Genomic DNA, 27,944 nt, shown 5'->3' with positions numbered 1-27,944 from the left:
ACCGCTGCCCCCGGGGCAAGCTCCGTGCCCAGCGGGGTGTGCCGGGTTTGTTTTCGGCAGGGTGCCCGGCCCCGCGCTGGGCTCCGGCGGCGCTGCCTGTGCCCCCGGGCCCCGAGCGGCCGCGCCCCTCACGGTGCCGGCGCAGCGCCCTCCCCATCATGGCGGACACACCTCCCCCACGAGCCGCGACATGGCGGGCGGGCCCCTCGGCCCGGCGGCCGCCCGACCTCCCCAACATGGCGGCCGCCCCCTGGCGCCGGCGGCGGCCAGGTTGAGGCGCCGGCCCGGCCGCCCTCCCGCTCCGCCTCCCGGGCGGCGGCGCTCCCGCCCCGCCCCGCCGTGCCCGTGTGCGCGGGGAGCAGCGCTCCGCTCCGCGGGGCGCCATGGGGCGGGCGGGCCGCCGGCTGCCCGCGCTGGCAGCGCTCTTCTACGGGGCGCTGGCGGCCCTGGTGCTGCTGGGCGTGCGGGACGTGATGTTCCTCTACGAGGAGAACCGGTGCAGCATGACCTACATGTACGAGTACCCCGAGTACCTGGTGAGTGCGGCGGGGTGTAACAGGTGGGACCTGCCGCTCCCGGGGCGTTGCCGCCCGCCCCGCCGCGGCCGGAGCCCGGAGCTGGGAGCCTGAGGCGCAGCTCCCGCGGGGAGGGAGAACAGCCCCTAACTCGGGGTTCGGCGCCGTGCTGGAGCGGAGAGCGGTAAACGGGGCGCGGGCAGCTGGGGCGTGAGCGGGGCCGGGCCGGCAGGACGCGCTGCTGTGCCCGCGTCGTGCGGCGGTGCCCCTCGGGGAGAGAGCGGCGGAAGAGCTGCCCACCTGTAACCCAGCGGGGTTTCGTGCTGCCACCGTGCAAAACCTGCCCGCGACCGGAGCTGCCAGTGCCTGGACTTAGTGTGGCTCTGTGAAACCCAGGAGCTCACGCGGGTGTTGGCCGAGGAAAGGGCTGGGCCAGCTCCTGTGCCAGCACTGGCAGTGCCCAGGAGGCCGAGCCTTGCACTTCATGGCCCTTCTCATGACTTCGTAGTGTGAAGTAGCCAGTGTCTCAAAACGCAGAACTGAGCTTTGATTATTAGTGTATTTCTGGAAGTGTTGAACAGTGGTGCAGTCTTCTCGGTGAGCACTTCGGAGGTGGCGTGTCCCGCAACATACATGGGAGAGCTTGTAAATCCCTCTGAGGTCCCTCTTGTTTTGCTAACAGCCTTGTAGAAGTCTCTCTGAAAACCCGGTATCAGTTTGCGAGAGAGGACTGCTCCTGCAACTGATATTTCCCACACACTATTCTGGCTTAGTAGTGGAAGGATGTAAATGCATATTTGTAAGTTCACTGCTAATGCTGCAGCATGCAGTTAGTAGAAAACTATTTTTCTTTTTGATAGTAGTAAATACTACAGCATTTTCTCTCTTATTAAAAGCATAATTGGTTGGCTTCTGAACATTTCATTTTTCATTATCTGAGATCTAATTTATGTTGGAAAAAATAGTAATTATTCTAAAAAACACAGTTCAGAAGTAGGTTGCAAGCTGGCTTGTACAGTAAAGAAGATCAAAAGCAAAACTTCAGTGTTTAAATTCATAATGAAGCAGAAAGTTAATTTTTGGATCTATTAACCTTTACTTGCTAACCTTGATATAGCCATCTTAGCCTACAAAAGAGGAACTTGGTATGGCTACAGGGATTGTTTTGTCAGTGCTGTAGAACAAATTCGTTTAAATACTAAGCAGCAAGTTTTCAGATCTCCTGGCAGCCAGAACCCACTTCAGCTTCAATCTGAAGCCAACCAACAGAAAGTTACTGGCAAAATCCATGTGCTGTTATTGGCGGGTGCCTGAAACTCTTGTCTGCCACCTCATCTTTTGTATTTACTCATTATGGCTTAAACTCCAGGCAGCTTTAGGTGGGATGCAAGGCTTAAAAGGTGCACAGGAGATGCAGGAGATAAAGTCACAGCTGGCTGTATTGCCCTCTGGAATTTCTGTTTCCTGTGTAATCATTTTTACTGTGCGGGAAACAGCACTTTGGGCTGGGGGGCAAATTGTGAATTCGTTTGGGTTTGCTACGGTATTGTACTTTACAAGTAGCTTTTCATTGTTGGAGGTGTCTGTTGTGTGTGTAGTGCTGCCTTCACTAGGAAATCCCGGGGTGGGAGTCTCGGGTGGGAAGTACCTGTTCTTGCTTCCGGATTGGTATCACATTACAAAACAAATAACTGCTTGAGCACTTAAACAAGAAGTTTAATTTCTTTTGTGCCTATCAGTGTGGGTTAGCTCACAATCAACCTAGTAATTAATCATCTTTTTTTGCATGAGTTTTAGAATTGCAGTGTTTGAATTTAACCTGCCCTTGTCGTGTTCAGCTGTACTTGGCAAGAGAGTCAGAAGTTAGTAATGAGGACTTGTTCACATAAACCTAGTTTCTTACGGAACCAGGGTGAAAAACAAAGCCTGCACTGACATTGTAAAAAGTTGCTGTAGCTTGCTACAACTGATTACATAAGCAGTGTCTTGGGAATTCACAGTTTAAACCCACTGTCATGGAACAAGAGTGTCTCTTTCCTTTGGAGTTATACATTGCCATTTTATTATAATATTTAAATACTGTGATTTACCAAAAAAAACCCCAACCCCCCAGTATTTTGACAGTACAATTCTCATGGGTTGTGTGGGTTTTTGTGTTTGACATTGCCCCAAGGAAGAACAGCATGTTAATTTTATGTTCCATAAAAGTTTTTGAGAAGACAATGAACAAGGAGGTTTCTGTGGATGAACAGTTGATTTGATCTGTCATATAAGTACATCTTGATGGCACTCTTAGTTTAGTAATGGGAACTTCTGAAGGTTTTTTTCACATTATTTTGGAAGCCTTTGCAAGAGGAGCAGCAGAAAGGAGTGAGAATGGGACAGTGAGGTCAGTGAAGTTGGAAAGGCAAGATGATAAAGAAAGGGAAAAGACCAAAGGATGAAGATATAAGCCTTGAATGAAGCTTAAATTTTCTTGTTCTCAGTGAAAGAATTTAACTCACACTCTCACACTGTGTTAATGAATCAAGATAATTAAAATACTGTAAATAATATACACACATAGATACATCTCATAGAATAGAGATTTTTTATATATATATATATATATATATATATATAAAACATCATGAAAATAGTTTGCAAATAACCAATATACCAAAAAATTTGAAGGCCAAGGGGGAAAGAAAATAGTCATTAGCTGAGGAGAGATAGACAAGGACAGGGGAAGGGAAGAAGTGTGGAGGCACAGAATTAAAGCTAAATCACCTTTATGGTAGATGCAACTGAGAGAAAACAATAAATGATTTGAATTAAAGATGCTTCTATTTCAGGGAAGAAATTAAGAGAGACTTTACAGGAGATTTCTGATACAAAATTGAGTTTAGTCTTGACCTTGTTCTGTAAAAGTGTTTCCTTAAAATATAAATTACACCTTAATACATGTATCTTTGTATTATCTTATTTTTCTGTCAATTGTTACATGATTCTAACATAATTAATCAAATATTGGAATAAGTGTATTTGCACTCATAAAAATTTTAAAAATCTGTATCTTAGAAACTCAGAATTATAAACCAACCAACCTATATGCAGGTGTTAAACCAAGATAGTAGTAAACAAGAACACATTTAATTAAGACAGTGCCTTATGACTCTAAGAGATTGACTTACTGGTGTAAGATTAATCCTCACCTAGCCCTTGGGATCAAAGAGATTTTGTTCTTCTCTCTTTAGGGATCCTAATCCTGTGAATCAGATGTGTGCTAGGTTAGGGGGTTACTTGTTGTTGTCAAGTGACAGCTGACATGTACATTAGACCTTGAGCTGTTGCAGAACCAGGTGTTCTGTCAGACCACAAACCCAGCTCTGAAAAGGAAACAGAAAAAGCCTCAGAGGACCACGGGTTTGTTTTTTCTGCTGCGCTGTATTGAGGTGGTAACTGCTGGTTTTTGAACTCCCACTGCAGGTGGCATCTCTGTAAAAATCAGCTAAGAGAATTCCCACGAGATCTGTGGTTTCCCCTGCAGCAGCAGGTGTTACCTGACAGTCACCCACATCCCACTGCTCTCGAGGTTTAGCTTGTATCCTTGTGCTGAGATCCGTGGCATTGGCAAGGGTTCCAGAACCATTCCGGTGCATCAGGAATAGTTAGCATCACTCCTGTGCCCCAGTTTCTGGTCTCAGCTTCTCCTCTCTTGGGAGAATTGGTGGGGTTTTGACATGCCTTTTTTTTTTTTTTTTCTTCCTTTTCCCTGCCCCGTATTATAAGGCTGGATTTACTTTACAAATGTGCAGCTTTGATAGATACATAATTGCATTCATTTGCAGTTTGTTTCAAAGCTAGTTGAAGGTAATCACTGTTTAGAGTAACTGCAGCCATTCATTATGCCCAGTAATACTTACTTAAACAGTTTGTTTGATACTCCATTTTTAATTAGTTCTTTTTTAAAGCCAAACCCAGTTTTTCATTCTTTAGTCTTTAGACTGTAATTTACAGCCACATATGCCAGATCATTTAAGTGGCTGGATAGCCACTGTATTTTCCTGTCTGTAACTCTATAAACAAGGTCTTTGTTTTCTTTTTAATTTTTGCAATAGAAAATAAAATTACCCAAGAAAACAGCCAGACGATACCCAGCATATGAGCTGTATCTCTATGGGGAAGGGAACTATGCTGAAGAAAACAAAAATCTCCTATTGACAGGAATTCCAGTTCTCTTTCTGCCTGGGAATGCTGGCAGTTACAAACAAGGTAAGTGTTTAGCTGAGTTATAGCTTTGTTACAAAAAAGCACTCAGAATTGTGCATTTGGTAGCTCTCTGTTTGAAATAATACCAGACAGCATCATAATGGTTGATCATATTAGTCTGTTTCATTCCAGACAGTCAGGATACATGATTTTTGTTTGAAATCAGTTGAATGGTTAAGCTGTAATATTTCTCTGGAACAGTACAGTTTATGCTGTCCTCTGGCAGCACTGCACCCTTGCTGTATTTTTGATTGCAAACATCTAGTTGGTTTTGATTTGAACAATGTTTGGTGCAGTGAATGCCAAATAAAACACGACCTGAATTTGATTAGGAGAAACTGAACCATCTGCTATCTGTGATGTAAAGGAATTATGTGCTATAGAAATCAGCATCATTTAAGCTTGCCCTCTAGTTTTAAATCATTTTAATGCTTTAAATGCTTAATGCTTAAAATGCTTTTAATGTTTTAAAGCATTTTTATTTTTCTGAATACCAAGTTTTGTGTTTCAATGTTTACTTTGGTACCTGCTATTCCTTCCAGTCTGGGTTTGTCAGACTGTTATTTTTGTTCCCTAAAATGTGCTTTGAAACAGTAAATAACACTCTCATGATGTTAGAAAATGGATATGTGTGTGGGGAAAATCAGCATAGTCTGAGCCCTGATTTCTTACTGTGATAATTTTTCCTTATATTAGCACTAAACTTGATTAAATTACCTGATTTCAGAAAATCTTTAGAGAGCTGGGGTTTTTTGAGAATGTACTTGCTTAGCTTATAACAGTAAAATATTTTACCAATTAGTACTTTCAGAAAACCCATACAGACTTCCAGGCACAATAGCATCCAAACAAGATTATAAACATAATGATTATGAGAGGTGCCATATGGACTTTTGTGATTGTGCATCAAATATTGCAAATCTGTGAATTAATGCTGTCTCTAAACACACGGCAGTACATCACTATGCAGGAAATAGAATGGTACTGTTGGGGCATTTTAGGAATCAAAAGGAAATATCTGAAGAACAAACTAACTAGGTGAGTAGAAGTACTACATGCTATAGGAACAATAAATATTTTAGTCATGTTCCTTTTGGAGTGGATTTAGGGAGACTGGCAATACGTCATCTGTGCACTTTGCAAAATTTTTGTTAAAATTAATTCATACTAATTCTTACTTAGTTCAGAATTTATTGTGAGGTAACACAGTTTTATTCTGATGCCTAGATGAGCATAGAAAGTGTTGCTATTATAATTTTTACACTTGTTTAAAATATATTCATATTGGATAAACAATGAAGACAGATGCTGCTACTGCCTTTGTTATTTTCATAGAACCACGTTGGAAAGGACCTTTAACATCATGGAATGCAAGCATTAACCCAGCACTGCCTAGCTCACCACTAAGCCATGTCCCTGAGTGCCACATGTACACAGGTTTTAAATGCCTCCAGGGATGGCAACTCCAGCACTACCTTGGGCAGCAAGTTCCAATGTCTGACCACCCTTTTGAAGAAGAAACATTTCCTAAGATCCAATATAAATGTCCCCTGGTGCAACTTAAGGCCATTTCCTCTTGTCCTTTGAGTTAAAAGTAGAGGCTCACTCACAACCCACCTTCAGGAGTTTTTGATGTGTTATGGGCACTTCTGAAATATTAATTCATCATCTTTCATGGGCACTAAAAAGAAATTTGTAAAATGTACGTAATTCAGACTTTGAGTAAAAGATCTGAGAAGGAGGGTTCTGCCGTTCTCTCAACCTGTACCCTAGGAGAATCTTGCTCCTGTGTGCTGGATTTGGGCAGAGCTTATGACCATCATTTGTTGTTTTATGTAGGCACTTTTGGGACTTTCTTTTTTATTTTCTGCTTCTGCTACCATGCCTTCTTATTTGCGGCTGTTAATGTTTTCATCCTGCATTGTCTCCATAGAAACATGGGGACAATTCTGCACACAAAAGGCTATATTGAATAGTAGCCAGGGTTAGACAGGGAAGACAGGTCAGAAGCAAGACCTTGTAAAGTGAACATTTTCTCTCCTGAGGTTTTAGGGTTTGGTTTTGCAATCCCCCATACTTATCTTAGTGGTATTTGGGAATGTTGTCGTAGAGTTGAGGGCCTTCAAAGGAGTTTTAGGAAAGCCTAGCAGTAGGACTGTCTCTACAGTTGGAATCAAGAATGCCTTCTCCTGGAGGCACTAAGAAGGTGCAAATGAGATGAGAAAAGCAGCCTTAAGGTGGAGGAACATGGTCCATGTATAAATTTGTTCCTGACATAAAATATCTCTGTTGTCAGCAGTAAGCTGAAAAGAAATGGTTTGGTTTAGAAGGTCTTATAAATTACTTGAGGTGAACAATGGATTTAATGTATTTGTTTCTCAATTGATTGTGTATTTATGTTTTTCTGCTGAAGTGATGCTGAGCAGTGACTGTTGGACTGTTCTAATTGATGTGGTTTCTTTTTCTAGTACGTTCTCTTGGCTCCATTGCACTTAGGAAAGCGGAAGATGTTGACTTCAAGTATCATTTTAATTTCTTCAGTGTCAACTTTAATGAGGAGTTGGTTGCATTGTATGGTGGTAGCCTGCAACGACAGACCAAGTTTGTGCATGAGTGCATAAAAGTAATTCTTAAGTTGTACAAGGTAAGTAGTGACACGTGCTGAGTAATGCACTTCCATTTGGGAATGGAATTCTGGGCTGCCTTTCCTGCTGCAAAACTGAAGAGTGATGAGTAGGGGAGGGAGACTTTATAACGTGTCTAGATATTAGAAGGTGATAATAATGCAATAGAGAAGTACTTTTCTTTAACGGATTTTTAGTACTTATGAAAATCCCAGAGCTTTAAGGAGGTTCTGTGTTGTGTTTCTAAATAAATACTTCTATGCACAATGGATCTTTTTCTAGTAGACATGTAAATGCCTGTAGCTTACTAAAATATTCATATGTATTCATTGCCTTACATCAAGTTTTCTCTGGGAAAGTTCGTTGATGTCCTCTGTTCCTAAAAGTTCCAGAAATTAAAATCAGCTTAAGTTTACTAAACTTGCACAGGCTACACAGTATTTCCTTTTGAGCTGGATACTTCATATTAAGCACATTTTCATGAGATAGCAAGTCAATTTTTATTCCGTTTGTAAGCTTGTTAAGTTGATGCTAATTCATGTTGTCCTTGAAAGACCATAAGTTAATTTGGGGGAAGCCAGGGGGGAGGAAATCTACAGGTGATAAGAATAGTTCAATGTCAAATCTGTTTCTAATGTGTCTGATTGCTCTTTGCTGAAGGATCGAGAATTTGCACCGAGCAGTGTAACAATAGTTGGGCATTCCATGGGTGGTCTTGTTGCAAGAGCATTGCTCACTCTGAAGAATTTTAAGCCTGAACTTATAAACCTGCTCATTACACAAGCCACACCTCACGTTGCACCTGTAATGCCTTTAGACAAATACCTTACCGGTGAGTATTGCATTTGTCTAATCACATGGTATTTCTTTATTGATCCTCTCAAGCTTTAGTGGGGAGATTCTTGCAAATCAACAGCAAAATGTACTGCTTTATTTACTGTAATGGAACTGTTCCTTTGTTACTCAGGTAGTTGAGGGTGCCAGGACACTCAGAGAAAGTCAAGTGTCATACAGAATGGATTATGTGGACTTGAGTTTCTGTGCGAGGCCTGGAGCTCTCAATAATTTGTAATTTAATAAGTTGTTATGTTACTAAATTTGTAAGCTTTCCAGTGAATGACGTATTTTCTTTCTTTTCCTTCTCCTCTTTTGAAACTTGACCTCTGCAATGACTTTTATCTTTATCGAATGAGATAGTATTAGTTCTGTAAAAGGTGCTAAATTTAATGTTTTTCATACCTAGAGGTTGTAGAGGTGGGAATGTAAATATAGATATCATAACGTATTTTAAATATTTACAAAAAAGATCATATTTTCCCTCACCTAAATAAGTGTGGCATAAAAATAAAATATAATCATTACTCATGTACTATACACTTCCTGAAAAGCTGGATTTGATTAAGCTATACTGATTAAATATGTGTTTAGTGATAATTGTGCTGTTACATGTAGATACTGAGGGAATTGGTGAAGGAAAGGGAACAGACATTAATTTTCATTTTTCTCTGTGACACCCAAGAGGAATGGATTATCTTTAGCTACTGAATTTGATTATTTGTGCTTGTATTAATTCTCCATCCTACAATTGATTTCAGTGCAGTGCTTCTTCCTTACTGACTGTTTCTGGACTTCAAGTAAATCTGTGTCTGTCCTTCAAATAAACCTATGGATTGCTACCCTAACAATATATGTGCTCAGCTGATACAGAAAATGTATCTGTCTTTCCTAACTGCTACCTCTTTGGGTTAAAACAATAATTTTCCTCTCTTACATGAATCAAAAGTGATAATCAGAGCTCAAATGTCTCTCAGGGGGCTTACAGAAAATTTTAGTTAATGTTTATATAGCTTTTTTTTTGGTATATCAAATAGGCTTATGGGAAAATGGTGATTGATTTTAATATATTTTATAGATTTTTATACAGCTGTAAACAATCATTGGATTCTAAAGGCCCAAGATTTAAGAAATTTAACTACCCTTTCTGTGGCGGGAGGATTCAGAGATTACCAAGTTCGTTCAGGACTGGCTTTTCTACCAAGATTGAGTCAACATGACAGTGCCTTATCTGTTGTGGTAAAAAAGCAAACTGTTTTTTTGGTTTTGCATGGATCTGTGTTAGATAGTTATTAATGTAATGCATGTATCAGTGTCTATATGGGCAGCATAGTGTAAATCAATATGAAAATACTGCATGTTCAAACACTATATGGATACTGTATGGTTATAAAATCAAAAATAGTTGATGTACTCTAAATGAGCCTGCACTGGAGGAGTATGTGTGGCACTGACTGGAATCATCTATCACTTGGTACTGTTTCTTCTTAGCACCTGCTTGCACTTCTTCAGAACTCAGGTTTTATTTCCCCACGTTTTTGGAAGAGGTGTGTATATGGAGAAAGATGAATGTGTAGTATAGAAGTAGAGTGTTCTGTTATAAAAGAGAGCTCTGGCATAGCACCTTCTTTTTGTATTTGTTGTTTCTCAAAGAATTCAGGAATAGAAAGGATGTAGAGGATCATCAAGTCCAATTTTCTGCTATTTGAGGCATCTATCCTTTCAAAATTAATCAAGGGTCATCAGAAAGTATTTAGGTTTGTTGTTCCATCCCCTCTCCATCAACTTGTTCCCTACATGGACAATGGAGAAGCTGGAAAACACTCACAAGGAGGTGGCAAATTTGTAATTTCCAACTTCCATTTACTGCAGAAGCCAGTTTTTTAATGCCTTTCTTCTGACATCTGCTTAAAATGTTACATGAAATAGCTGTCATTCCCTCGGTGTTTACCTCCCTGTGTGTTGTACAGAAAGCCTGTCTATAAATAGGCTCAGCTCGGATCCTGCTAGGCTAAGAGGATTAACTCTGCATTCCCTTTGTCCTAGTAACCCTTCTCTGCATCTGCTCTACTTTCATTTCTCTTGAGTGTTGGTGACCAGAATTTTGCATGAAATTTCCTGACTAGTGGTACCAGTTCTTTCTGGTTTTTGTTTGGTTTGTTTTGGAGGTTGTGTTGTGGTTGTTATTGTTCAGTTTGTTTTTTTCTTCCCAATGATGCATTAATAGTTCATAGTTTATTTGATTCATGTTGAGCAGTAGGTTGATGAGCTCCATTTGTGGGAGATTTTTTTGATAATGTTAGTCCCTAAAATGTAATACATAAAATCCATTTAAAGCAAGTAATAGCTTCAGACTGACCAGGTCTTTCTTTGTGGTGTTCTGATGTTCTTTATGTTGAGGATGCCCTTGGTTTCTCAGCAGCTTTCATTGGCATGCCGCTATTCTCATGTGCTAGGATCAGTTATTAAAATAGTAAGATTAGTCATAGAAGCAGTCTTTGAAGAAATTTTTGGTAAGTTTCCTCCTCTCCATTTTCTGCCCTTTCACCGTTAGTCTCTGCTATTTACCATAGACAGTTTGGTGATTTTGTTTTATAATTTCCATCTTGCACGTGCTTCAGCGCTTGCAAGATGGCTGACTGAAGAAGTCATTCTGTTGTACCCTAAGCCCTGAAACTCTTAAGATAAAGGCTGTTCTTTTTAATAATTGTGCAAATATGTTTAAATAAGGAGGGGAAAGTTTTCTATATAATTGTAGAATGTTGAGTACTAACAAAAGCTTAACCATTTTCTTCACCTGAACAGAGCTCAGCTGTGCCTAGAGCTTGGGCCTCAACTGACCATCTCTCCATAGTGTGGTAAGATAATGGAACAAAGGTTAACTGACTGACTCTGCATAGCTCTCTTCTCCACTGTTATCACTTTCTACCATAATTTAACTTCAGTTTAATATTATGGTGAAGTTTATTCTGACCAGTTTTATCACCCTGGATCTTTCCGTCCTAGATTTAATTTTACTTACTCTGTCTTCTAGGTGCAAAGAACTGATCCTGGCTACCATTAGAGCTTTTTTTGATCTCATAGATGAAAACACAAGGCAGGTCTGTATATGTGATCTCTATATTTACCCATCACACTTTCTTCTTCCATCCCAGAATGTTTAATCAGGAGAGATATCTCCCTATTTTAGAGAGAGCTCTTTCTTGATTATTTTAAGTCACACTGAGAAAGTAGTTTCCATTTTGTACCAGTCAATGAAAAATCCCTTTGTGTTGTTTGACCAAAGAGTCAGAAATAACAAGGTGTTAGCTCATTTTTTATTATTGACTGCTTGATGCTTTGTAGCTGATATGTGGGCTGAGCATTTCTTCCACAAAGCAGCAGATTCAGTTCACCTTGCACCAGGATAAGCAAATTTTGTTAGATCTGTAGCTGTGAATTTGGTGTCTCAATGTGTGCATAAGAGCAGAGCCCAAGACACAGAGGAGGAAGGATTTCAGGTGTTCCTTCTGAGGTTGTTTGGGACATTTTTCACATGTACTTACTTTAATGTGTGATTTAGAGAGACAAAAAGAGCAGTGCAGTTGTTTTGCAGCACTGACTGTGCTAGAGGGTAAAACTTTTCAGAAATCAGTTGTAGTGGCCACAGTTTTGGAAAGTGGAACAGATAAAAATTAGTCCTGGAAGGCCTATTTGGAAAAAGCAAAACCAAACCGATCAGAGAAATCCCAACCCCAAACAAAAGTGAATCACAGTGTAGCTATACAGCTGAATATGAGAACTCAGATTAGCCTAAATGTGAGAATTTTTCTTAAGCTCTGGCCTAAGTGTCATTTCAGGAAGAATGCATGTGTGTCTGTAAAGAAAGTTTAATGGAATGGTTTCCAGATGTTATGAGTTGGTGAGAATGTAAAACTCCTGAAAGTTTTGGCTGTGCTTTATAATGTGTAGATTTTCTGTATTGCAGTGATTGACTATTGATGGCATTTCAGAGCATTGAATTCAGAACAGAAAGGGCTCAATGTCTTCTGACAATCTCTCCTGCCTTCCCCCCACAAAACTGTATTGCTAGCTGTGATCACGAGATGATCTTAAATCACACACATTGGTAAAAAATTGATAATGTGCTCTTGTTTTAGATAACTGAAGATCCAAAGAAGAGAATGTCTGTACTGAATCACCACTTTGTGAGACACCCTGCAAAGATGTTTGAGGAAAATCCTGAAGCTTTTACACACCTCACAGGTGTGCAGCAGTTTTCTTTTGAATAGGATTCAGTAATACTGCTTTGTTAATGGTTAATCTTCTCACTAACAAAGTTTCAGAATACACTTTGTCCTCCTTCAGACAAACTAGGTTTTAGATCTAAGCAATCTGCTTTTATTTGATTTTGGTATTAAATTGGTTAACAAGGGTAGGTGCAAAAGTCTGTCACTTTTATATAGCTTGGATTCTGAGGATTCATATTTACACCAGGTTATCCAGTAGAAAATCTCAGAAACTGGGAATTGCTGGATGTCAAAAGGACAGTCTTATTTTGTTTCAAGATCCATGGGGTTTTTATTTTGCCATTAGTATTTAGTAACAGGATCATAGGGCTTTATTGTTTCCTGTGTAACTGATGATAACTGTTGCATGTAATTGTAAGCAGTAGCAATCCTCAGTGTTGATTAAAGCACATAAGGTTTGCATCCATATATGGATAGGAGATAAGACCTTGGTGATCAGTAAAATACAAGATTTTGGAGTTAAGAATAATTGTTCCTGCAGTGCAGCATACTGAAATATTTATTTTTAGGAGCTTTCAATTGGATTACAGTCAAAGACTCAAAATGGACTTACTCAGTTTACAATGTAAGTAATCTCTTTCCCCATTGTGTGTTTATGTTTTTGTTTTGGTTGTTTTGTTGGGGGGCGTTTCTGTGTTGTTTTTTTTTTTTTTTTACTAATGAGTTGGTTTTTATTTTAGGATTCTGATGGAAAATATTTCTCATTTCCTCTTGCAAGCCACAGAATATCATACAGTCATGTTTACTGTGAAAATAGTGTGTTGGTGAGAAAATACTTCTTTAATGTCTGGAGTTCGTTTGTAAAGATGTAATTTCCATTTGCTGCAGTTTTAAGACAATTAATGAGCAGCTGTTGAAATTGCTGCCATCCATTTACAATCACAGTCTAATGCATGTCAGAGGTACTACCTGTTTTAGCATGTCACACTTAGTATTCAAGATCTGAAACCTTCAATGCCACCTGAACCTCAAATGTTTTCTTTCTGACTCTTCAGGTTAGCTCTAGATTACTGTGTCCTTTAGTGAAGTTCTGTATTGATGGTTTGGAAGGAAGAAGTTGTTTTTAGTGCTGCTCTGTTTTTGCCATACTTCTAATTTGGGAAAGCTGTTCATAGGTTTGCTTTCCCATAATAAAATTTAAGTGAACCTGAAAGGCTACAGAGATCTTTCACTAAACAGAGAAAGTGAATGGAAGACAGATGAGGAGACAGCATCTCAGTTGTCTCCTATGAAGAGGAAAGACCATAATGTGCATTTCTTGTATTTTTAGCTTGAGACACATACATTCAGCCAAATTTTTGAAAGAGAAATTATGAAAGCTTGTTTGCTTAACCTTGTATTTATTCATACAAACTGACATTATTTAAAATGGTTCCCAGAAACCCCCACCATTCACTCTAAAGCTTCACCTTTCTGTCTTTGCAATTATAATTGCAAGATTATGATATCAGTCCTTTAATTTTCATCAGTTTTAACCCTTGCATTGTTTGAAGTAATCAGTATTTTTAATATATTTATAAATGCAATCACACACTGTTAATGTAGTATTTTATGGTACTGATTTTACAGGACACAAGTAGCTGGATTTATGGCTGCATGAACACTAATTCATCAATGTGGTGAGTATGAACAGTTCCTGTTCTTTATTCAAAGGGTTTTGTGAGATTGTGTTTGAATTTAAAGCCTATAAATTATCCTTGGTAGGAAGGGATTGGAAGTAAAATCGTTACTGTAAATAATTCATGCTTTCTATATCACCAGGAAAACAGGAAAGAATAGCTTTTCTTAAAATAGATGATATTCTTCTTCAGGGAGCTGTATTTTTGACCTTCATAGCAAGAGCTGGAGAGGGACCTTTCACAAGGACATGAGGTGGCACAACAAGGGGTCGTGGCTTTAAAATGACAGGGCAGGTTTAGGCTGGGTATTAGGAAGAAGTTGTTCACTGTGAGGGTGGTGAGGCATCAGAGCAGCTCCCCCATAGAGGTGTTTGGAACATTTCCATCCCTGGAAATGTTCCAGGCCAGGGTAGATGGGGTCCTGAGTAACCTGGTCTAGGAGAGGGTGTCCCTGTTCATGGCAGAGTTGTTGGAACTAGATGGTTTTTAATGTTCTTTTCAACCCAAACCACTCTGTCATTCTGTTTCTTTAGAATCTTGTGACAAAAGACATTAAATGTCACACAGAGCCTTCAAAAGAGTGGATTAAAGCATCTCTTTCTTTCTTCAAATTTGCTACTGTCATATGAAAAGTATTTAGAAGGGTGTGTGGTTTAGTGCTTATTTGTTATGACAGTCATTACACAGTAGATTTAAAACATTGTCTTAGCTTAAATTTGTAAAATAAACTCCAAGTAAATTTAATCTACCCTTCAAATTAGGGAAATCTTCCAGGCAAAATTGAACTAGCAGAGTTTTTATCTGTTCTGGAATCACTGAGGTGTACAGCCAGAGTCTTGCCTCCAGCAGATATCCAAATGTCACAATTACTTTTTCCTGATCCAAGAAGTTGGCTGTTACTCCTTTGTAGAACCTTTGATCAGCATGAAGTGCACGTTACTAGTTCAGGACTGCTACTAAAACCTCATCTAACAATAGTTGGCTGTGGACTGTCCTGAGGTCATGAACACTATTTAGAGAAACAGCAGTATTCTGGTATTCAAAAAATCCAAACCTGAAGTGGCCAAATGAATATGTTGCAGTTCTGTGAATACGTTTTAGAACTGCTGCAAACTCTTTAACAGCTAACAATTGTTTTTATTTATATGCTCTGTTTTAGATATTTTCATAGAAAAAATTGTGGTTTTGATGTTTAACAGATGTTAATAAAACTGCATGGTAATTCAATGCTAGTGCAGTTTTAGCTCATGAAAAGTTTTCATTTTGTGTCTTAGCTGCTTGGCTAATACATGCTGCAGGTTTTCTGTATGAGAGAGTTGGAGCTTTGCTTGGCTTGGTTTTGCACAAATAAGATTTGCACTATCTGAAATTACTGCAGTTTGATAAATTACTGTGGTAGCAGTGCACCCAAATTTCTTCTCAATTTAAAATGTTAATTCAGAGAGAGAGAGAGAAGCTGATAAATTAATCCACTGCCATAATGCTGGGCCTGCATAATGAGCATGCTTATCCTTTAATGTGCATGAATTTTTACAGCCTGGAAGCTGTTGATTTATCCTGGAGAGCTGAGTTACTTCCAACCACCAAGGTAAGTGTACCTAACTTGTAGGAGGGAGAGGTGCTTCAGGGGGTGGTTGCAAGTCGTAGAGGAAGGAGCTGTTCTGTTTGGAGCATTGGAGCAGGTTGTATTTCACAGGAAAAGGGTACAAGAGGTAGACAACTAGGAACTGGCAAGGGGCAAGCTAAGGGGTATGTTCAGTAATGGCTTTGCTACTTCTTTCTTTTTCTTTTTTCCTTTCTTTTTAAGGTTGTAATGCTGAAACTTCTGGACTATCCTTCTTTGTCCCACATTGTCATTCAGGTACCACCTGCAGTTGGCAATAAGGTAAAAAAATACAACATTCAGAAATTGCTTGCTTAGTGTATTCTGTGACAAGAGGAAAAGGAAGTATATTAAATATGTGCTAAGTTACTTTGAGAAACCATAGACCCCACAGTGTAGTGTGGTTTGAAAGCAGCTTCTGTAAGCTCAGAAACACTTTTATAAAATACCAAACAATAAGGCGTGAACAGCACTTGAAACATGTACAAAGCCACAGTTCTCAAATCAGTTCTTAGAGTTCTTGTTGGAGATTCTAATGGTAATCTTCCTTGTTCTTCTTAATACTCTGGTTGTTTTCCTGAATGTTCATACCTTTGAACAGTCATTTCTCTTACCTAGGTTAGCAGAGAATACAGCTAATTGAAGGCACCACACCTGGATTCTGGGAAGCATAAGTCAGATATCTCTGCAAGCTCTTAAACCACAAATGATGTAGTAGACCGAGTTGTGCAGAGTTCAACAGTTTGAATCTCACAAATGAGATGGATGTCTTTGCATCCAGGGTTCTCAGGATCCCATTAAGAGGGATATTTGAAGGCTTAGTGTGCTGCCCTTCTGGATCTGGCAGACCTTTCCAGTTAGTCCTGGAAATGGCAGACTACTGAATTGGAATTTCCATTCTAATCAGATCTGACATTGCTTTCTGTGACACAAATACAGTCTCTGAGTGTCTGGTATATTAATCCATGATCCAAGAAGCTATTCACAGCACAAATGAGTGTGATGTTCTTCTCTGAGTGTATCTTCAGATAGTTGTGACAGAGGCATCTTGCAGTGAAATTAGTAATGCACAATGTTCAGGGTAAGCAAAGATAAAGGAGAGCTCACTTGGGAAATGTAATTTGGCAAGTACAAAGGCTTTCTAGTCTTGTGCTTGGGTTTAGATCTGTTTTTAATATCCTCAATTGCAGTATACTTTGGGCTGTGAATTCTTCAAAGAGGATTCCAGAACAGTCCAGCTCCCTGTAACACATCTTTTTTCATTTGGTAAGTATAACATATTGCTTTCGGAAAAAATGGAAAACTAACATAACTAACCTTTGCCTAAAAATGTCAGGTCAGGAGGTTTTTGGGGGTTGTTTTTCACTGAAGCTAACACTGCTTTTGTTAGCAACATAGAAATGAGAAACATGGGGGGTTAGACTAACAGATATGAAAGTATGTCATTCTCCTGGAAAAGAAATAATCTGAAAATGTAGTGCGTTCTCAGATAATTTTATCTAATAAGTGAAAATCCTTTACAGGGTTTTCTTCAAGCAAAATTCTATTAAATTCAACTGGATTACTTTACAATGTACAGCTCCAGCACTTCAACCAAGTAAGAATGCTACTTAAGTTTTTAAGGTAATATAACCACTGTTTGTCTGGAGAAAAGTGAGTGAATTCTATTTTTTTGTGTTCTAGATATATCAAGCTTTCAAAATTTATATAGACAGTCACTGCCAGTCACTCAAAGGTAAATAGAAGTCTTCTAAAGTACAAATTTATAAAACAAATTGTTGAAAATTTGTAGAAACTAAAATCTTCTCATGCAATGGAGTTTAGGCATTGCTGTTATAATCTGTTCAAATATGTCTGCTAATATCACTCACTTCCCACTTTAAGAAGGATGGATCAACGAAAATGAGGAATTAGTCCTTTAATGTTTGTTTTTCTTATTTCCCAGCAAAGGGAAGTTGAATTTCCATCAGGATTCTGCCTTATATTGAAAGTGTTTCTTGAGTAAAGCACATTTGGCTAGGATTTGTATTTGCTGATAACGGGACTCAAATTTGAATGTTGAGCTACATAAGCTTAAACAGGATGGGTTGCTAAAGGACCCTGTTTCAAACAAAAAGAAAGTGATGAATTTTATTCGACTGAGGTTTTGTTTCATATTGAAAAGCACAACTCTTCTCAAAACTGTTCTTCCTTTTAAACATTTGTGTCTCGTCTTGTCCTGTAATAGCCTGAGTTTGAACATTTTGCTACTAACTGCTCTGATCTGCATTGCAATGTAACTGCAAGCCCAGAGATTCTGTGTAATGATCTGTGTGCCACCTTTATTTTACTGGCCCTGTAGTTTTTAGAGACACAGTTGCCACATCTGGTTCTTAGTTAAGTTTATATTTTTTAATGCTGTTCCATTTCAGAAAGAAAACCAAGTGTTTACAGACTTCATATCCCCTGGTCATATGAAGACTCAATAACTGTAGCGAAGTAAGGACTTTAACAATTAAAAACTTTTTGATATGTTTTTTGAAGAATATTTGCATCCTGTTGTGGTAATATTTCTCATGTGAGACAGTTTCTCCAGTCTTAAGTGCTTGGTCTCTGTATCTTTTCCTCATTTAGCTTTCTGCCCTTGTTGACAAAGATGTTTTGACTTTTTCTAGAATAAGAATACCTACTAATTGTTTGCTTAATGGTTCTCACTAATTTTCCTGTAAAAAGAAGTCAGATATGCTGGTCTGAAATTCTCAGGATAGTCATTGACCTTCTCATGAGTGGAGAACTGTGGCTGCTCTGGATGCTGGCTTCATCCTGGAAGCCAGGGTTTGGATTATATAGCAGCCCTATGTTTGCTTCAGCAGCATAGTCCTGACAAAATCAAATGATACAGCTTGAAATATATTTGTCACTTATGAAGTTGAACAACCTGACTGTATTTCAGATGGTTGGAAACTGTATTTCTAGTTTATTTTATAAGTCTGAAGGATACCTCACAATTTCCAGCCCCCTGTGTTTTCCAGCAGCATAATACTTCCAGGAAACTGGATTGTATTCTTGAGGATATGTTCTTTCCTGTTCTGGCACTCACCATATTTGCATGCTCTGTTAGGCAGTGTGTTCTCTGAACTTGTCTGCTTTCCTTAGGGCCATGTCCCAGGATAGTTCAGAGGAGAGGGAACTGAGGATGTTACCTAGTTCTTTGTGACAGGATAAACAAGTTCCTTACACCATTTTGCTCACAGCTTGAGGTGATACTTGGTGTGGTAGATCTGCTTTATGTGCACTTGTTGAAGACTGAGACACGTTTGGTTTTTCTGCTTGGTTCTAAAGACAGCAGTGACCATGTAAGTTGCTGTTTCAGAGTTCCATCTCTTGCTGAGATTTCTGCCAAACTGCACATCGCTCAGCCTCACAGTGACAGCAGCCTTCCAGAGTTAAACATCTACTCTTCCCCAGACTGTCAGTATGAAGTGAGTAAAACAGTTTTATTTTATTGCTAGTTTGCATTGCTGGATAATTTTTGCATAATTCAGTCTTTTAAACCATAGCTAATTAATCTAAATAAATACTAAGCAAATCTAAAGGTGGGTGTTTGGCCTTTTTAACATGTAGTGTGTGTTACAAGTATTTTGCAACAGATGGGTTAGTACTGAAAGTTGGACTCTAAAACTTTAAAGCATTTGCTTTTAATTGTCAATAGCAAGGTGTTGTACATTTTAGTTGTGGGATTGTTTGTGGGATTGATTGCTGTTTAAGTTTACTTCTTAAAAATTAAAGTATTTTGTACTTACGCTTACCATTATATGAAACAATTTTTTTTTTCAAGGTAATTCTGAAGACATCACTTCTACAGGTTCTTGGGCAAGTAAGAAAAACTAATACTACATGTTTTTTTTATGTCAGTAGCATCTATAGAAATTTTTACTACCTCCCTTCCTACTGTGGTACATCAGGTTCCTCCTTAATGCCAAGAGGAGCACTATTCAATGATCATTTTGCAACTTTTTCCCTTGGCAAGGATTTCTCCCGGATGGATGTCAGGCCCCAGTCCTCAGAGGAGCAGAAAAGCTCTCTAGCTCTAAAGAGCTGCTGTAAATGTGGAGTATGTGGCTTTTTGGTGAGCTCAATATCTGTAGGTCACTTTAACTTTCTTGCCTGATGAGTCAGTGGTGTTAAAACTTTAAAATACATTTGGCATCAATTAAATTGGGGGAAAAAGCCTAAGCAGGTCCATATGCTCCTTTTCAAGAAATCTTCTTTGGTTATCAATGAAGAATACATTTCGACATGGGGATCAGTAAAAATAGACTGGCCATCTGCAGTTCTCTGGATCTAAAGAGTAATTAATTTACAAGCACCTAAGCATAGTGCTGGAATAAAACTGGCAAGATTCTCTATGTGAATGTATACATTTAGAGCAAGGATTTTTCATTTTGTTGTTATTTTACAAGAATTTATAGGCTCTTGGTATATTAATCATGACTTGGGAGAGTGGAAGCCAATTAATACTTGCACGTAATTGCTTCCAGAAGTTCTTTGCCTAAAAGCATATATAACTGTATTCAGATTTCGCTTGGAAAGTGGCTTTTAAATTGTTTTAAACTTACTTTACTGAAATGTGATACTTGATTTTTTTCATACTTTTCTTGACTGGAAAAAACCCCATTTGTTTCTAATTTGATCATTTATCCAAACCTGTTTCATCAGCTGCTTATGAGAGATTCTAGTCTTTTCCATCTATAACATTAATTGCTATTGGAGATTATTAAATATGCATTAAAATGAGAAACTGGATCTTTCAAGAAAGATTTTCTAATCTCATTATCATTCTGGCTTCATGATATATATGTGTTTTTAAAATATTTTTTTATAGATAGAAATGAAGTTATCCCATTATCCTTGTCTTTCAGATAGTAAGGTTCCATGCTGGTGCTTTTCCAGTCTATATTGTTTCTAATATTCTTCTTACTTATGGAGGACAACTGAGCACATTGAGATCAACAGGTAGCTTTCTAAAAATCTGTATATTTTTCTCTGTCACAAGTGTTTTTAAAGAAATTGCTTATTGAGTTTACTGATGAAAGACTAGCTAGATGTGAATTTTTCAAGCTAAATATCATTCAACTTACAGAAATACTTGGATCTGTGTTCTTTTTTATTTTTTTCTTAGCTGGTAGTTCTTCAAGGTTGTGTTGTAGCAAAATCTTTATTATTTTAATTTGCAGTCCCTTCTCTGTGAAATATCAGTGTTGCACAGTAGTTTAGAATTACCAAAAATCTACTTAAAAGTACATGTAAAAGTTTAAAATGTATTGTTAATGTGCAGGAAACACTATTTCTTGCAGGAAGATGAGATTTGCATTGCAGCTTTGTTATGCTGTCATGTCTTCAGACAAAGTGCATTGTTGTTACAATTCAGGGGGTGTTTGTAACAAACTCCACAATGTCTCTAGAAGCTCATGTGCCATATTGCCTTAATGTGGGCGACCCAGTGGAGAAGGGCCTTGGTGGTAAAATATGCAGCCTTGCAGTACTCATACAAGACATGGTTATCTTGTTTTCAAGTCAACTCATCATTGTCTGAATTTATATTTTGTTATGGATGATGTTTGTTGAAGTTCATGACAGTAACTACAGATGTTCTCTGTTCTTGATCCTAGGCCAGTGTTCAGACTTCTCCCTCGAACTAGTTAGGGCAGCAAAGCCCTACAAAGTAGAACCTCTTATAAGCATTGTTGTGTTTCTGCAGGGGTGAGTTTGCATCATTTATTTGTTTAAAGCAGTTTCCAAAGCAGAAGTTTCAGTAAAACTGTTGCTGGGGAGGAATATTATTTTATTTGTAGTCACTGTAAACACCTGACTGTTACTTTGCTTGAAAGACTGTAATAGAAGGAATAGATGATAGATATCTAACTGTAAGAGCAATTGGAAGTGATAAATAATACTGCTTTCATGTTTTTGGCAGGTTTAACTGGTTTAGAGAGATATGGGAATCACTGTCACTACCAGAGGTGGATGCTGCTGTACTGAGTAGTCAGGATGCATGGTTCCCCCTTGTGTCCCTGATTCTATTTCTTTTTGGGACAGGCATTGCCTACTGGAGTGGAGTATTTTTCTCTACATCTCTGAGACTCTTCTCTTCATTATGGTTAACTCTGATTAGGTAAAACAACGTGATGCTATATAATTATGCTCTTCTAGATGACTTTGACCCTGACAATTTGGGGTTTTTTTGTTTGTTTGCTTCTGTGTGAATGCTCGGGCAAGATTGAATTGTGGGCAGATTGAATTTGTACATGATTTTAGGCATCTGGGTTTGAAAGCAAGCAGAAATTGATGTCTGGGAAGAAGTACAACAGGAGTTTTGTTTCTGGATTTTTCTTTTTTAGACCTACTGAACTCCAGAAAGATAAGTTGATTACACCCAGCAGACTCTGTGGGATGATATCTCTTGCTTTGGTTAGCTGGACCACTTGTGGTGCATTTGCTGTACTCATTATTTATCTTCAATACTTGTTCAAGGTACTGAAAGGGTAAACATTTTGTATTTGTAACTGAATTGAAAATTTTAGGTGCTTTGAATTAACCCCAAGTTAAAAGCAAAAATCCAAATTACCCTTTTTCATACATAAAAGAAAGTTATTATTCTCATGCTTGAAACAGGTATTTCTAATTTATCAGTGTAGATATCTCATAGAATTTTTCTTCTTCTTTTGTTAATGCTTCTTACAAAGAAATGTGTGGTCCCACATGCCCACTACAACAAGGCAGATAATTGAAAATTTTAACTTATAGCTAGGCAATATTATAAAAACAAAGACTAACAGCTCCCTTGAAGAGTAAGGACTCCTCAATTTCTTTTCCTGTACTACAGCTTTTGTGTGAAGAATCCTTACTAAACAAACAACTGCTTGTCTTACAGGTTATAAAACTGCATGTAACTGTAAGAGCAGAGCAAAACATGCACAACAGGGTGAGTCTGTTTCCTGCTTCTGTTCCAAACTGTGGCCAAAAACTGCCTGGCAAACTTCTGCCTTGATACTCTTAGGCTGTGCTGCAGTGACTGGGTAGCTGTAGTTCACTTGCTGCATGTGTGATGTGAAAGAGCAGCCAGGCCATGAGCAGCCTGCTCCATCACACATGGCTGCTGTTCAAAGTTTCTGCAATGTGAACTTGTCATCTAAGAAGGGAACTCTGTCTCTGAATACACACAGATTAACAGCGTTTGTCTAAATTTTGGTATTTAATTATCCATGGCTTATTAAAAAAAAAATCTAGGTAATAATCTATACTGCATGTAAAACTGCTTTTTCTAGAGAGGCAGCATGTGCAGTTCAAGGTTTTTTTAGTCCAGAGTTGACAAATAGGATGTATTAGATGAATATGGACTGAGACTGCAGCACTGTGAACTTTATTTTCTGGGTTACTTTAAAGTATAGGATCAAAGATGTAAGCAGGTGTGGATAACAGCATATGATAACTACCTGCTCTTTTTTTGTAAACATAGAACAAAGTCCAACACAAAAAGTTGTTGAAAGTTTTCTTTGGGCTTCTTTGAGTGGATTTTTTGTGTGTTTAGTTGAAAATCCTCTCCTTTTATCTCTGTATAATATTTTGTTTCATTTGTGGGTTTTTTTTCTGTAACTGGAAGTTAGTATCTGCCAACTCATTCGTTAATCTTTGCTATTTATTCCTACAGGTAGTATTTTACTCCCAGTTGCATTACTTCCTATATTTTTCCTGTGAATGATCATCTGTGATTTTTCACCCCCATGCTTTATTACTCCTTTTATTTTGTTCTTCACCCTTCCAGGAACTCCTTTTCATTTAATTGGTGTCAGGGCATCTACAGTCTCCATTACTTTCTTCCATAGATATATAAACTATTAGTGTATGAGAAATTTCTGGTTAAATTTAGATACTTTAAAACTGGACTTTGCTTTTGGTGGCTTTTTGAGGCATAAATTGCAGATTTTCTTCCTAAATCACAGCTGGTGTGATACAGTTAGGATATTTTTCCCCTCTTCTTTCCCCAGCGTGGGTTCTTACAAACCTGTGCACGGTTTTGTGACTTCTGTCTTTCATTTCCAGGATTCAGGCCACTCAAAAGAAACTTCACAGAACTCCAGTACACACACAGTCAAAGCCCAGAGTTTAGTGGACAGCATTCCAGAAGCAACACAGTCTCCTTCCAACAGTAAAACACTTGCTGAAGCTGTTAACAGTCTTAAGATGCACATTACAGTCCTTAATTTATTCACGTGGATTGTGCTGCTCAACTTGCCATCTTTAATTTATTGGTTAAAAAATCTCAGGTAAATTTTTAAATTGACACTAAGGTGGAAGAAAGTTACAGGAACCTTTGAAAATAATAAAAATTATAAAAGTTTGATTTTTTACATTATTAGTTACATTACAGTTTTAAAGACTTCTGTTAATTATAATTGTTTTCTCTGTCCTGTCTGGTTTCTATTGTGGTGTAAATAGGTGTTAAGTGAATTGGTGATCTGTTGAAGAAAGTAATGTTTCAGAAGGGGTTTAAAATCAGGCAGGGCTGCCATATAGATTTCATGTATGTTTTTTGTCATCAGCACATGGATATTATTTGGCAGCCTAGTTTAGAAGTGATGGGATTTTTAAACAATTTCTTTACAGGTACAGTGTTAAACTTGATCCTGATCCCTGTAGATCCACAGCTATTATCCTCATATGCATCTTAGAAATTCTAATGAATTCAAGTACTTCTGAAGTGAAATCAAGGTACTGTAGCCCAATCTCTAGTTTTGCTTTCCTGCTTGTTTGTGAATTACCATTTGTGTGGTAAAACTTAATTTATGCTGTAATTGTTCAGCCTCTATAGAGATTCATATGGTTAAGTCTAAAAGATGAGCTAAAATGTGTGCAAACTCTAGTTCAGTTAAGAGGAAAAAATCCCCTGTATTTGCCACATGGAAATAAATGAAGTATGTGCTGTCTAAGCAATTGGCTGCATAACAATTTCTTGAAATGTGACTTTTTAACTCATGATTCATTGTATCCTTTCAAGTGTCACAGAATCCAAATACATTGAGCAATTATTGTCAGACAAGTACAAGGAAAGGGGAATTCTACAGTATTACAGTTATGTTCTTGTAGCTTCCCTTATGGGAGTAGAAATATAATGTGTACTCTACTGGATTAAGAAGTTCTGAGAACTTGGTTTTACTGACAGAATTACTTCTTGTTGAGATATGAAATTAGTCAGTGCCTCATGAATGACAACAATAATGAATGTCATTTATCCTCTTGATCAGTACCTGTTATCTCAAGTGATCTAAACAATTAAGTCTTCCTATGTTACAGAGAACAAATTTCTAAATTAATATTTGTAATGACATTAACATTTTTGAATAATTTCTCTTCCTTATGCATCAATTTTTATGGTATATTAGACCTAGTTGTTCAGTTTTAAAGATTAACAAAATCTTGAAATATAAATCACTTTGCAAAGGAAAATGAAATATGGCATTTGCATGCTTTCTGCATATGTGGCTACAAAATAATAATTTTTCTTCTTTCTATTCTTACAGTAAACTCTTGAAGATTGCAGCCAAAGTTCCACTCCCTTTGTCTGTTGCAATGCTGGCCTTTGGACGAATGCATTTATACAGAGTCCCACACTTTGTAACCTTTTCTCTTCTTCTACATGTGCTGTGCTGTTTTGTGTAATGTTCATTCTATATAGGACAATGCACCCTAGAAACTTAACACTGGAGATGGGAAAAATTGCAACACAGAAATGCCTAAATTAATATGATCAGTAGTTTACATTATGTGGGAAAGAGGACAGAACTGTGAATACTTTACAAAAAATTCATGGTTTTATTCATGTTGCTTAGAAAACTTTTCCTGGTGTTTATTTCATGTCTCTGAAAATGGAGTGATTTAACTGTGTATAAGCACCTGACTCATACCAGTGCAACATCTCAATACTCTGCCTTGTAGACACTTTGGTATTTCACTGTACTGCTTTGTGAAAACAGACATTTTTTATTCACTGTGCCATGCTGTGTCTGTGTTCTGAACTTGCATCTCTTGCAGGTCTAAAGTATGCTGGTTAAAACTCAATACATTTCAAGCACACTGTGACTATCACAAAAACCACACAGCCAAGTATACTTTGAATTACTTTATGTTAAATTCAAAAGCTGCCACATTTGTGTCTAGACAAACTAGAATGTACTGCTTATATAGAACTGTTATTTCTATCAAATCATTTGTTCAATCAGTGTGAGTTGAACATTTGTGAGATTATTGCAAGTCTTACACATTTTACTTTTTGTGAGAGTGAGAAGACAACAGTATTCTATGTAGCTTTCTATTCAGGAAGGATACCAGCAGATTCATAAACAATTTGCTGTAATGTTGTTTTAAAACATTGTCAGTTTTCTCTGGAATTTTGAAATTAATCCTTGGACTTTGTCCATATGTAGAAGCTAGCAAACATTGAGATATGGTGTGAGTTAGCAGTGCAGTTGCTGCACTCTTTCTAAGTAGACAAGGCAGGCTTTTTTCCTATTGTAAACAGAGAATCAACCATCTCCTAATAAATGCCAATACATAAATGAATATGGAATAGTTACAACCCTGCAAACTCCTATCCTGCCATACAGTGCTAACTTCTGCATGTGGGCAAACTTGGTAATAGTGGGAAATACTGACCATAATTATTAGCTCTGTATAAATTTTATCTTAGTGCCTAGATGCTACAGTGACTGCCATTTATAATAAAGCCTACAATAGCTATGTGTAAGGAATTCTGTCCCCTGGGCGTGTGTTTTGCCAACAGAAGAAATCTCAGCAGTCCTTAGGTTTAAATGATTCTGTGTAGAGATGAGCTTACTACTTGCTTCTGTGTTAGCTGTCTCTGCTATGTCTGAGATACCTGTTACCTTCATCTAGAAATACTAGACCAGCTCAATCATCTTGTAGGAATACCAAGAGGAAATCTGCTGCTCTCAGTCAATCAAGTATACTCTTGATACAGTAGTACAGCCAGCCTGACCCATTAATTCCATCATATCTTAATAATCTTGCCTGAAGTGCCTCAGTTATTTCTAATGTGTTGTTAGGGTCAATTCCTTTGAGCTGGCTGGAAAGACTCAATTCACACAGTGACTTTCCAAAATAAAGGACAAACGTGAAGAAAGCCACATGTGTTTTGTTTGCTTATATCCATGTCAGCAGTTCAACTTATTAGTAAGTCATTAAAAGTGCTGTAACTGAGTATAAGGGTATTGTAGTTAGCCAAACCACTGTCACTGTTATCAGTAATCAATGTGCTGGTATTCTAGTCTTAACTTTTTCAAAATAGAAGGTTAGATTATATATAGTGTTTGTGAATCAGAAAAGTTATTTGAATAGATTATATCTTGATATTTTCTAATCAAATGTATGCTACAGTATATGTATATAAGATAATTTGTGTGATTTAATGTACTTGTAGCTAAATGCACCAGTTGGTTAAATGAGAAATTGCTGTTCAGACATAGAAGAATAGAGTTGTTGTACTTGCAAATGGCTGTGAATGAAAGATGGTGGCAGAACTGCTTTAGAGCTGGCAAAGGGCTGTGAAATATGCAGGATCTGATTTCTGTGGAAAATAGTTTTCCTTGACTTTCATGGTCCATTTGGCTTACTACTCTATTTTACTTTTGATTTTGTTTTGCCACCTTAACAGGCTCTTTCTGCATGAATCCATTTGTTGGAACTGTTGGAAATGAAACAGACTCAATATTTGATAGCTTTCAAAATATGTCATAAAGTGAAACCTACTGAATTACAGCAGCATAGGATAATACCAATTTTTTTTTAATTTAATGATTTTTTTTTTTTTTAGCTGGAGTTCTATTGATGATTGTTAGCACTCTTCATAAAGTGGGTTCTGGTATCTTGTGTAGTTTCCTGCCTGATTTTCAAGTTGGAGGTAGGAATAGGTATAATCCTGAGCCTGAGATCCCAGATGACAAGAGTTTTTTACATCTCCCTCAACACTCCCTTTTCTCAGAGATGGTTTAGCTTTACTGGGGAAAGGAGGGGAAGTCTTACTCCTGTTTTGAATTGAAATGCCTTGTGTGCCATTTAATAGATTTAAACTGTTGTCAGGGATGGTGTCTGGATCATGCAGTGATCGTGGACTGGACAACTTCAGCTGTTTGCCAGATTAGGAGTCTAATCCC

The 27,944-nt window shown here is 38.0% G+C and overlaps 1 protein-coding gene across 2 annotated transcripts; it reads left to right on the top strand.

The window, feature by feature from the left end:
* The first annotated feature begins 432 nt into the window (after positions 1-432).
* PGAP1 (post-GPI attachment to proteins inositol deacylase 1) lies at positions 433-26,914 on the top strand. Of its 2 annotated transcripts, none has more exons than XM_053947279.1 (27): positions 433-536; positions 4,616-4,769; positions 7,235-7,410; positions 8,051-8,222; positions 9,303-9,463; positions 11,030-11,082; positions 11,259-11,325; positions 12,364-12,469; positions 13,023-13,078; positions 13,194-13,277; positions 14,083-14,132; positions 15,669-15,720; positions 15,940-16,017; positions 16,926-17,001; positions 17,259-17,332; positions 17,419-17,470; positions 18,147-18,213; positions 19,088-19,196; positions 19,553-19,591; positions 20,637-20,730; positions 21,387-21,477; positions 21,692-21,889; positions 22,116-22,248; positions 22,649-22,699; positions 23,818-24,041; positions 24,382-24,486; positions 25,296-26,914. In XM_053947279.1, the coding sequence occupies exons 1-27, from the start codon at positions 474-476 to the stop codon at positions 25,432-25,434; spliced, it is 2,724 nt and encodes a 907-aa protein (XP_053803254.1). In that variant the 5' UTR covers positions 433-473; the 3' UTR covers positions 25,435-26,914. The 2 variants fall into 2 exon arrangements, with proteins under 2 accessions (XP_053803254.1, XP_053803255.1); XM_053947280.1 differs by lacking the exon at positions 433-536 and adding an exon at positions 632-699.
* Positions 26,915-27,944: the final 1,030 nt, after the last annotated feature.

Source organism: Vidua chalybeata, chromosome 7 (assembly GCF_026979565.1).
Source record: "Vidua chalybeata isolate OUT-0048 chromosome 7, bVidCha1 merged haplotype, whole genome shotgun sequence".
Lineage (NCBI taxonomy): Eukaryota > Metazoa > Chordata > Aves > Passeriformes > Viduidae > Vidua > Vidua chalybeata.
This window is presented reverse-complemented; position numbering and strand designations above follow the sequence as displayed.